At 64.2% G+C, this 11,197-nt stretch overlaps 1 protein-coding gene across 8 annotated transcripts; it reads left to right on the top strand.

Annotated features, from left to right (window-relative positions):
• Nucleotides 1-2,944: 2,944 nt before the first annotated feature.
• Nucleotides 2,945-10,622, top strand: LOC124993671 (regucalcin-like). Of its 8 annotated transcripts, none has more exons than XM_047565497.1 (8): nt 2,945-3,193; nt 4,233-4,284; nt 4,470-4,635; nt 7,647-7,829; nt 8,326-8,541; nt 8,704-8,835; nt 10,042-10,196; nt 10,456-10,622. In XM_047565497.1, the coding sequence occupies exons 1-8, from the start codon at nt 3,090-3,092 to the stop codon at nt 10,504-10,506; spliced, it is 1,059 nt and encodes a 352-aa protein (XP_047421453.1). In that variant the 5' UTR covers nt 2,945-3,089; the 3' UTR covers nt 10,507-10,622. The 8 variants fall into 8 exon arrangements, with proteins under 8 accessions (XP_047421453.1, XP_047421465.1, XP_047421457.1 ...); XM_047565501.1 differs by having other exon boundaries at nt 3,086-3,193; nt 4,198-4,284; XM_047565516.1 differs by lacking the exon at nt 4,233-4,284 and adding an exon at nt 4,198-4,232 and having other exon boundaries at nt 3,092-3,193.
• Nucleotides 10,623-11,197: the final 575 nt, after the last annotated feature.

Raw genomic sequence — 11,197 nt, 5'->3', positions numbered from 1 at the left:
GTTTCCTACAGGGAGCTCCGCCTGGGGACGCTTACAGCAAGCAGGCAGGCAATTGCCGGTCACACTGGCTCAGGGCCACTGCAGCTCATCTGGACAGCTATGTGGGGCATGGGGCCAGGGGGGCAAGTCCAACAGGTTATCTCTAGCCTCAGGGACAAGAGAGGCATCCCCAGGAGGAAGCTGCATGAGCCTGATCCCTGGGCCAACACCTCGAGGAACTGGGTGAGATTTGGACACTGTCCAGGTGACTGAGCCCCGTTCTGGTAAGCTGAGCAGGGGGGAGGTAGGCAGAGCCCAGAGAGCTGCAGAGCTGAGCAGGGGGAGTCAGGTGGGAGCCCAGAGAGCTGCAGAGCTGAGCAGGGGGGAGGCAGGCAGAGCCCAGAGAGCTGCAGAGCTGAGCAGGGGGAGGTAGGCGGGAGCCCAGAGAGCTGCAGAGCTGAGCAGGGGGAGGCAGGCAGAGCCCAGAGAGCTGCAGAGCTGAGCAGGGGGAGGCAGGCAGAGCCCAGAGAGCTGCAGAGCTGAGCAGGGGGGAGGCAGGCGGGAGCCCAGAGAGCTGCAGAGCTGAGCAGGGGGAGGTAGGCGGGAGCCCAGAGAGCTGCAGAGCTGAGCAGGGGGGAGGCAGGCAGAGCCCAGAGAGCTGCAGAGCTGAGCAGGGGGAGGTAGGCGGGAGCCCAGAGAGCTGCAGAGCTGAGCAGGGGGAGGCAGGCAGAGCCCAGAGAGCTGCAGAGCTGAGCAGGGGGAGGCAGGCGGGAGCCCAGAGAGCTGCAGAGCTGAGCAGGGGGAGGTAGGCGGGAGCCCAGAGAGCTGCAGAGCTGAGCAGGGGGAGGTAGGCGGGAGCCCAGAGAGCTGCAGAGCTGAGCAGGGGGAGGCAGGTGGGAGCCCCAGAGTTCAGAGACCTTGTAGAGGTGAACAGAGGGGAGGCAGGCAGAGCCCCATGGACAGGACATCTGGGAGGCGGGAGGAGGGGTGGACTTGGGATGCAGTTTTATGGCCTGTTAGTTCCCTGTGCCTGGAAACAAAGTGTCACCGGCTTAAATCACTGGAGCTTCTCCCCCAGATAAGGTGTCATCACAGGCTGAGCCCCTCCACAGGCTCCAGGAGGCTCCTTCCCGCCTCTCCAGCTCTTGGGGCTCCAGGTGGCCCTGGGCTGGTGGCCCCAGCACTGCAGTCTCTGCCTCCGTCTCCACGTGGCTCCTCCTCTGTGTCTGTGTCTCCTCTTCTGTCTCTTGTGAGGATGCGGCCATGGCCTCAGGGCCACTCTGACCCAGGAGGAGCTCATTTCAGGATCCTTCACTAATTACCTCTGCAGAGACCCTACATGCAAAAGAAGCCCTATTCTGAGGTCCCAGGTGCACTTGGGGTGCTATTTGGCCGACTGTGGGGAAGGCGCCCAAGGTGGTGTTCTCAATGACCAGGAGGAGGAAGGCAGGGGAACAGGGGCGTGTGGGGCAAGTGCATGTGGGATCCCTGATAGACTTCCAAGCAGGGGTGCTGGGAACCGAGTCTTGTCTGGGAAACGCGTGTGCTCATCTATAAACTGGGAGTCATCGGCAGGTCGGTGTGTGGAAGTCATGAGACAGATGAGATCATCCGCCCCAGGTGGGGATGGAGGCTGTGGAGCCCTGGGACTCCAGGTAAGGCCTGGGAAGGGGTGAGCATTTGGCAGGCGGAGGAGGAGCAGACAGGAGGTAGGAAGGCCAGGAGGGCCAGGAAGCAGGGAAGGGTGGGTGTCCGGCGTCCCATTGCTGGGTCACAGGGGCATGGTTTAGAGCCAGAGCCCCTGGAACATGGGGGCAAAGGGTGTGTGAGACTCCGCAGGAGACTCAGCTCTCGTGGTGTGTCTAGGGGACAGCGAGGTCCTGGCTGCACGGCGGGCCACTGCCCTGCCTACCCAGCCAAGGGACTGCCACCTTGTTTTCTGTCCCGGCCCACTGTGCCTTCCCACCAACCCGAAACAGCACTGTCTCCTGATGCTCAAACCGTCGAGAGGTCTGACCCTCCCTGGCCACTGCCCACCTCTCCTCGACTTGAGCATAGACAGAGAGGAGAGCTCCTGGGATAGATTGGGGACCACTCAGCCATCTGGACCTCGGGGTCCCAACATGGGTCCCTAAACATGTCCCTTAGCTTTGAAGAGGTGGCCGTCACTGGTGGTCTAGGGTTAGGGTTACAAGAGTCCCACTGAGCAAGTGTGTGCCCTGCCCAAGTGTGTGGCCAGGGGGTGAGTGGAGACACCCAGGCCCGGGTCTGCAGGAGCGGCCACTGCAGGCTGCCCAGCAGGGGACCTGGCCTGTCTTCAAACCTGGAGGGTCAGTCAGAAGAACCAGAGGTCCTTTATGTGGGTGAGACACCATGGCTGAACTTGAGCAGGAGCCTTGCTGAGTGAAGAGCGTCCCCTTGGCTGAAAGCAGGGCTTCCAAGACCCAAGCACCTCTCCTGAGTGGCCCCACCTCCTCGGCTCCAGGGTCCCCATTTATTTTCCTTTAGACCCCTTCCACCCACAGCAGGTGGCCCTTCCTGGGCTTGGAGGGCAGGAGCCAGCCACCCAGCACTGGCCTCGGCAGCCTCCCAGACAGGCGCCTGGCGTCCAGGGCCCTAAGGAGCTGTGGGGCCAGGGTTTGGGGTGAGGATGCTGCAGAGCTGCCGACTTGGGAAGCCAGGAGGAGGTTCCCGGGTTACATGCCATCCCGCGGAGTCCGTGCACCCAGGAAGCCTGTTCTGGCCCCCGGGGGGAAGGGGGCAGCCTTTCAGCCGGGTCCTTGGGGTCCAGGGGCTGTAGCCCCTGGGAGGAGCCGGGCTCACTCAGACATGGAGGCGTCAGTGTGGGGAATCCACCTCCACCAAGCCAGCAGCCTTTCGGGGAGAGGAGGGTGGACTCGGCCGGTGCCAAGTCCTCCTCCACAGCGGGAGGAAGCCTTGGGGCACGCGCCTGCAAGAGAGCAGCACCTTCCGGGACACTCCTCTCCCTGTCGGGTGCCGCTGAGATCCTGCGGGCACGCGGTGGTGGCAGGAGAGAGACCGGGCGCCCTGACACCAGAGGAGCGGCACTGGGCAGAAGTCCTCGGAGGGGGCTCGGAGGGTGGAGGAAGATGCGGGTGCTTGTGAAAGTTTGGGTACCATGGCCAGGTGGGCGAGGTTCGGGTCGGTCAGCGGGTGAAGCTGGGGGGTCAGCAGAGTTCTTCACAGGATGCCCGTGAGTAGAGCTGCGCTCCGCGCCCCCGCGTGCCTCCCAGGAGTCCCCGTGTGCCTGCCCAGCGACTGCCCCGCCCCCCGCATGTGCCTGCCCAGCGACCCCTGTCTGTCTGCCCAGGGCTTCGGGTGTGCCTCCCAGCGCGCCCTCTACGCCTGCCCGGCCACGCCTGTGCGCGGAGCTCCTTGTGAGCCCGCCTAGGTGAGCCTCGAGGACCCGCAGTTGCAAGCAGGCGCTCTCGTTCTGCAACTGGGACGGGTAGCACAGTGTCCCGCGCTGCCCATGCGAGATGAGAACCCAGAGGGCTGAGGAGCCGCGCAGCCCCCGCCCTGCCCAGCTGCGTGAGGACGTCGCAGAGATGCCTGGCGGGGGCGCTGGCCGCGAGCTCAGGGGCCCTGTGGAAGGGAGGTCCCGGGCCGCCTTTCTCCCACCCTAGTGCAGAGTTCACGGGCGGCTCCTGCAACTGCGCTCGGGACTCTGCAGGACGGAGCAGGCTACAGCGCGCCATCACCTCGGGCGCTGATGGTTTGGCAAGGACAGGGAGGAACGAGGGAGGGAGGAGGGCGGAAGGGAGTTGCCACCACCACCCGGTGTGCGCAGAGGCCAGTGTGCGCAGAGTCCCACCGAGCTGAGGCGAGCAGGCAGGAGGAGGGCTGCGGAGCCGCGAAGCCGCAGGGGTATGCGAGTCCTGGGCTACGGGGCCTCCCGGTGTCCAGGAGGGGCTCTGTGAAAGTCCCACCAAGGGAGGCTTTGCACAACAATCCAGTTACAAGTGGGGCGGTGCAGCGAGCCCTTCTGGGGAAGAGGTCTCCTGGGAGGAGAGGCCAGGGCTGAGTGCAGATCCCCCAAGCCCACCTCTGAGCCCCCCACCTGGACAGCTGCTCAGCTTGGCAGTCTGCTTCCCAGGCTGCAGCTGGGCGGGGAGGTGGGGAACACCTAGTGGAACACTGTGCCTCCACAGGGAGAGGTGCAGCCTTGGGGAGCCTCTGCAGAATGCTGCCTTTCAGGGGACTTGCACCGGCATTTCCTGTGGATTTCTCAGGTTCATGGAGAGTGCGTGTGGCCCAGAGGAGCTGGGATGGGCGCTGGCTTGGGTGGGTCCCTCTGCGTTCTGATCTGCCTGGGTGAGGCTTCAGGCAGCAGAAGTGGGCTGTCCCTGAGACCACAGAATCGGTCACACACCTGGCAGCGCCCAGCTCACAAGTCCAGCAGTCCTCACTCCGGGTGACCAGGAGGACGGGTGGAGGAGCAGGCACTCACAGCCCTGCCCTCCTACCAGGCCATGGCTGCCCCCAGGATCGAAGCTGTCATCAGGGAGAAGCACAGAATGGGGGAGTGTCCCGTGTGGGAGGAGGAGACCGGGCAGCTGGTGTATGTGGACATCAACGCCAGGACCGTGTGCCGGTGGAACCCACTCTCCGGGGAGGTGCAGACCGTGGGCCTGAGTAAGTGGGTCTGGTGACTGTAGACCATGGGCCTGAGGAAGTGGGTCTGGTGACTGTAGACCGTGGACCTGAGGGAGTGGGTCCCCTGGTGACTGCAGACCCTGGGCCTGAGGAAGTGGGTCCCCTGGTGACTGTAGACCATGGGCCTGAGGAAGTGGGTCCGCTGGTGGCTGCAGACCAAGGGCCTGAGTAAGTGGGTCTGGTGGCTGCAGACCATGGGCCTGAGGAAGTGGGTCCCCTGGTGACTGTAGACCATGGGCCTGAGTAAGTGGCTCTGGTGGCTGCAGACCAAGGGCCTGAGGAAGTGGGTCCCCTGGTGACTGTAGACCAAGAGCCTGAGTAAGTGGGTCCCCTGGTGACTGTAGACCATGGGCCTGAGGAAGTGGGTCTGGTGGCTGTAGACCGTGGGCCTGAGGAAGTGGGTCCCCTGGTGACTGTAGACCATGGGCCTGAGGAAGTGGGTCTGGTGGCTGTAGACCATGGGCCTGAGGAAGTGGGTCCCCTGGTGACTGTAGACCATGGGCCTGAAGAAGTGGGTCTGGTGGCTGTAGACCGTGGGCCTGAGGAAGTGGGTCTGGTGGCTGTAGACCGTGGGCCTGAGGAAGTGGGTCTGGTGGCTGTAGACTGTGGGCCTGAGGAAGTGGGTCCCCTGGTGGCTGCAGACCAAGGGCCTGAGTAAGTGGGTCTGGTGGCTGTAGACCATGGGCCTGAGGAAGTGGGTCCCCTGGTGACTGTAGACCGTGGGCCTGAGGAAGTGGGTCCCCTGGTGACTGTAGACCATGGGCCTGAGGAAGTGGGTCTGGTGGCTGTAGACCATGGACCTGAGGAAGTGGGTCCCCTGGTGACTGTAGACCATGGGCCTGAGGAAGTGGGTCTGGTGGCTGTAGACCGTGGACCTGAGGAAGTGGGTCCCCTGGTGACTGTAGACCATGGGCCTGAGGAAGTGGGTCCCCTGGTGACTGTAGACCATGGGCCTGAGGAAGTGGTCTGGTGGCTGTAGACCGTGGACCTGAGGAAGTGGGTCCCCTGGTGACTGTAGACCATGGGCCTGAGGAAGTGGGTCTGGTGGCTGTAGACCATGGGCCTGAGGAAGTGGGTCTGGTGGCTGTAGACCATGGGCCTGAGGAAGTGGGTCCCCTGGTGGCTGCAGACCGTGGACCTGAGGAAGTGGGTCTGGTGACTGTAGACCGTGGGCCTGAGGAAGTGGGTCCCCTGGTGACTGTAGACCGTGGGCCTGAGGAAGTGGGTCCCCTGGTGGCTGCAGACCATGGGCCTGAGGAAGTGGGTCCCCTGGTGACTGTAGACAATGGGCCTGAGGAAGTGGGTCCCCTGGTGGCTGCAGACCGTGGACCTGAGGAAGTGGGTCTGGTGGCTGCAGACCGTGGACCTGAGGAAGTGGGTCCCCTGGTGGCTGTAGACCATGGGCCGGAGGAAGTGGGTCTGGTGGCTGTGTTGTGCCCGAAGGCTCGAGACCCCGCAAAGACCACCAGAGACCACGATCAATGCAAGCAGCAAAGAGTCATTTATTAGCAAGCTCGAGCTTGGTCCTCTGCATCCTTAACCGGTGACGCTAAGAGAGGCCCCCAGCCCTCGTTAGCAGGGTTTATATAACAAAAGGCAAGCAGTTATACAGTGTTCTTTCTAATTAGTTAACATATACAATTGTAAAGCATGTTATCTTAAGTTCTGAGTCGCTCTGACCTCCGGGAGGAGGGTTATCATTAGCAAGGTTTGTTCTCGGGTCAGCTCCCCTGGCCTTAACAGATAAGATGGGAGAGGTCTGTGTTTATACATTCTTTACCATTTTTACGACCGGGGCTGCGGGCAATTTGGGAAAGCTTGTGTTTATACAGGTGCGGAAGAGCAGGGCTGTGGGCAATTTGGGGAAGCCTGTGTCTCTATCTTTCAGCTGTAGACCATGGGCCTGAGGAAGTGGGTCCCCTGGTGACTGTAGACCGTGGGCCTGAGGAAGTGGGTCCCCTGGTGACTGTAGACCGTGGACCTGAGGAAGTGGGTCCCCTGGTGACTGTAGACAATGGGCCTGAGGAAGTGGGTCCCCTGGTGGCTGCAGACCCTGGGCCTGAGGAAGTGGGTCCCCTGGTGACTGTAGACCATGGGCCTGAGTAAGTGGGTCCCCTGGTGACTGTAGACCATGGGCCTGAGGAAGTGGGTCCCTCCACTGAGTCCAGCTTCTGTGCTCTGGGAGGGTGTGGAGGGACCCCAGGCCACCTGGGCTGACCCTGCACTGAGTCCAGCTGCTGTGCTCTGGGAGGGTGTGGAGGACCCCAGGCCACCCGGGCTGACCCTGCACTGAGTCCAGCTGCTGTGCTCTGGGAGAGTGTGGAGGACCCCAGGCCACCCGGGCTGACCCTGCACTGAGTCCAGCTGCTGTGCTCTGGGAGGGTGTGGAGGACCCCAGGCCGCCCAGGCTGACCCTGCACTGAGTCCAGCTGCTGTTCTCTGGGAGGGTGTGGAGGGACCCCAGGCTGCCCAGGCTGACCCTGCACTGAGTCCAGCTGCTGTGCTCTGGGAGAGTGTGGAGGGACCCCAGGCCGCCCAGGCTGACCCTGCACTGAGTCCGGCTTCCTTTTCTGGGAGGGTGTGGAGGACCCCAGGCCGCCCAGGCTGACCCTGCACTGAGTCCAGCTGCTGTGCTCTGGGAGGGTGTGGAGGGACCCCAGGCCGCCCGGGCTGACCCTGCACTGAGTCCAGCTGCTGTGCTCTGGGAGGGTGTGGAGGACCCCAGGCCGCCCGGGCTGACCCTGCACTGAGTCCAGCTGCTGTGCTCTGGGAGGGTGTGGAGGACCCCAGGCCACCCGGGCTGACCCTGCACTGAGTCCAGCTGCTGTGCTCTGGGAGAGTGTGGAGGACCCCAGGCCACCCGGGCTGACCCTGCACTGAGGCCGGCTTCCGTGCTCCTAGGTGTCTCCCAGCAGGAGCCACATGGGGTGGGGCTGCGCCATCTCATGGAGAAGCAGCAGCTCGCCCCTCCTGTCCTCTGTCCTCCGCAGGAGACCCTGTTGGCTGTGTGGCTCTTCGCAGGAAGGGCAGCTACGTGGTGGCCTCTGGCACCTGCCTGGGCCTCCTGGACTGGGAGACACAGCAGGTGCAGTGGGTGGCCAGGCTGGACCAGGACAAGCCCCACAACAGGTTCAACGATGGGAAGGTGGACCCTGCTGGGCGGTTTGTGGCAGGTGGGCTTCTGAAAGGGCTAACCAGGGCATGACCCAGCCAAGGGGCCAGGGGGGACCTTGCGGAGCTCTCCCCGTCTCCTAGCAACAGGGGCTGGTGGCCACACGGACTCTGGGCAGCCCGCCTGTTCCTCCAGCTGCAAAGCACAGACTTCCACACTGTGCTTCCCAGGTCCCTGCCCAGAAGGGGACCCTGGGGACGCGGGCAATGGCAGGGGCGGCTTGCCAAAGGCCTTTCAGGTGCGACCCTGGTCTGGCTCATCTGCCTGACCAGGCCCGTCCCAGGTCCTGCGGTTGGGACGTGGACCATCTTTGGGGTCCACCCTTCACACCGCACAGGGCTCACTCCAGGGGCCCCCGAGGGCCGTGCTGCCTGCTGCCCTCCTGAGGGCGACCACAGCTCTCCGCGCAGGTGTCTCAGTTCCTGCTGAGCAGCTGTGGTCTGTGGGGCGGGTGGGCAGGGCTGGGGTGCCGCCTGCTGACCTTCTGCTCTCTGCAGGCACCATGCCGGAGGCGTCCGCCCCGGGGGTGTGGGAGCCAGGGCAGGGCTCCCTGTACACCCTCTGCGCTGATCACTCCGTAGTCAGACAGCTGGACCAGCTGGGCATCCCCAACGGGCTGGACTGGTCCCTGGACCACCGCACGTTCTACCACGTGGACAGCCTGGACTACGCCGTGCGGGTCTATGACTACGATGTGCAGACCGGAAGCCTGGGTAGGGCCGCCCGTGGCCCAGCCTCGATCGCACCCCTCGTGTCCCCTCCCTGGCGGGTGCCAGATGCCCCCCCGCCCGGTGGGTGACACCCTCCCCTGAGGCCCTGGTGGAGCCTCGCAGCGTGACCTCCTGGCCACAGTGCCTGTGTCTGTCCTGCTGCAGCAAACCCTCGGCTGCTGTGCCAGCTGGAGCCGGCGCAAGGCATGCCCGATGGACTGTGCCTGGACACCATGGGGACACTCTGGGTGGCCTGCATCGACGGAGGCAGGGTGATCCGCGTAGACCCTGAGACAGGTGTGTGCACACAGCAGCTGGTCAGGCGGGGGCATCAGGGTGTCCTCCGTGTGCACGGTCAGGGTCTAGAAGTCAGGAGCGGGCAGCAGCTGCAAGCTCGTCCACTGTAGAGGGTCCTTTGCAGATGGCGCATGTGCCAAGGTGGTTAGCACTGGGCAAAGGCAGGAGAACACTGAGGCTGATGAGCACATGAGCACAAACCAGCGGCTGAAAACCACAGGACCTTGTCCTCCCCAGCCCTGGAGGGTGGGGGCTGAGGTCAGGGTCCCAGGGCTGAGCCCTGCACAGGCTCAGGGAGGCTCCTTCCTGCCTCTCCAGCTCTTGGGGCTCCAGGTGGCCCTGGGCTGGTGGCCCCAGCCCTCCAGCCTCTGCCTCCGTCTCCACGTGGCTCCTCCTCTGGGTCTGTGTCTCCTCTTCTGTCTCTTGTGAGGACATGGCCATGGCCTCAGGGCCACCCTGACCAGGAGGAGCTCCTCTCAGGGTCCTGCACTCACTGCCTCTGCAGAGACCCTGTGTCCACACCAGGTCCCCTGCACAGGCTCTGGGTCAAGATGTGGACAGGACCAGCCTCTTCCCATGGTGTCCAGCTGCCTCCACAGGCTCAGGGAGGCTCCTTCCTGCCTCTCCAGCTCCTGGGCTCCAGGTGGCCGTGGGCTGGTGGCCCCAGCCCTCCAGCCTCTGCCTCCGTCTCCACGTGGCTCCTCCTCTGTGTCTGTGTCTCCTCTTCTGTCTCTTGTGAGGACACGGCCATGGCCTCAGGGCCACCCTGACCAGGAGGAGTTCATCTCAGAATCCTTCACAAGTACATCCCTGTTTTGCCAAGCAAGGTGGTGCACACCTGTAATCCCGGTGACTCGGGAGGCTGAGGCAGGAGGGATGGCAAGTTGGAGACCCTGGATAACTCAGCAGGACCCTGTCTCAAAAAATAATAATAATAATAATTAAAAGGGCTGAGTTGTGGCCCGTGGTTAAGCACCCTGGTGTTCAGTACCTAAAAAAAAGACCGTTTCACACAAGGTCCCAGGCTGAGGTCCCAGGCTGAGGTCCCAGGCAGCATAGGGCCGGGACACTGTTGACGGCCGCAGTACAGGAGGCAGGGTGCAGCGCGGAATGGAGCCCAGGAGAGACCACTCACTCAGGGTGGAGCAGGGGAGTCGTGTGGTCAGGCCGCCTGGGTGCGGGGCCACACCTGTGCTCTCCCAACAGGGACGCAGCTGTGCACCCTGGAGATGCCAGTGTCCAGGGTCACGTCCTGCTGCTTCGGGGGACCCGACTACTCCGACCTGTACGTGACCTCTGCTGCGGACGGCCTGAGCCTGGAGCAGCTGTCGCGGGAGCCGCAGGCGGGACACGTCTTCAAGGTTGGTGGGGCTCCCTGCGGGGGTCGGCTTGGCTCCAGCCACCTCTGCTGACCAGGGGTGAGCACGTCTGGATCTGGGGGGGCTGGAGCAGGGCTGGAGGGGTGACCCCGACCTCAGTCCACCTGGAACCGCCCCAGGCCTCACGTGCCCTGCTGTTCCAGAAGGTTTACCTGGGGGTCTTAAGTGGCTGGCTTGCCTGGCGCTGCCAGGAGACCCAGCCGCGCCTGGGGGCTGACCTCCACTCTCTGCTCCCCAACAGGTCACAGGTCTGGGGGTGAGAGGCCTCGCGTCCCGCCCCTTCACTGGCTGACGGGCACCACTGTCCAGAGTAGCTCAGGCCTCTCTGTCCTCGGGGCTGGGCCAGGCTCAGCTCTGGTGGGGTGCCCCCCGCCCCAGCTGCTGGTTCACAGTGGACAATAAAAGTGGCCACCCTCAAAATCGGTCTGCAGCTGCTGCTCTGGGATGTGCATCCCACCAGGACCACCGGTCGCTGGGCCCAGCATCACCTGGCACTGCCCTTTAAGCCTCGTGTCCTCTTTGCGGGTCCCCTGGGTCGCCTGCAGTCCCCAAAACGCCTGGCCCCACACGGGTGTCTCAGGGTCTGCCTCTGCCTGGGGCGTGGCGTGAGCCGCTGACAGGAGGAGCCACGTGCGGGTGGCAGCTGGCAAACGCGCAGTCCCTCCTCCAGGCGCAGCACTGGTGACCAGCACCTCTGGTTCCCAATGCTCCGTTTACCCTGCACTCCAGCAGTGACCCCAGTCCCCTCCAGGCCCCGGCACCTCCTCCACTGCCCCGCGAGGCCCTCTGTGGCTGCAGCCCCGCCCCGCGTGGCCCTCTGTGCCTGCAGCGCTGCCCCGCGAGGCCCTCTGTGCCTGCAGCCCCGCCCCGCCCTCTGTGTCTGCAGCCCCGCCCCCCCGTGAGGCCCTCTGTGGCTGCAGCCCCGCCCCGCGAGGCCCTCTGTGGCTGCAGCCCCGCCCCCCCGTGAGGCCCTCTGTGCCTGC

The sequence above is a fragment of the Sciurus carolinensis genome, chromosome 1, assembly GCF_902686445.1.
Source record: "Sciurus carolinensis chromosome 1, mSciCar1.2, whole genome shotgun sequence".
Taxonomy (NCBI): Eukaryota; Metazoa; Chordata; class Mammalia; order Rodentia; family Sciuridae; genus Sciurus; species Sciurus carolinensis.
This window is presented reverse-complemented; position numbering and strand designations above follow the sequence as displayed.

Bases quoted from the DNA above. Each gene is read 5' to 3' on its own strand.
- LOC124993671 (XM_047565493.1), top strand. From the start codon at position 3,713: ATGGTTTGGCAAGGACAGGGAGGAACGAGGGAGGGAGGAGGGCGGAAG. The intron at 4,636-7,646 runs GTAAGTGGGTCT...TGTCCTCCGCAG, and splicing joins GGTGCAGACCGTGGGCCTGA to GAGACCCTGTTGGCTGTGTG. The intron at 7,830-8,325 runs GTGGGCTTCTGA...TGCTCTCTGCAG, and splicing joins TGCTGGGCGGTTTGTGGCAG to GCACCATGCCGGAGGCGTCC.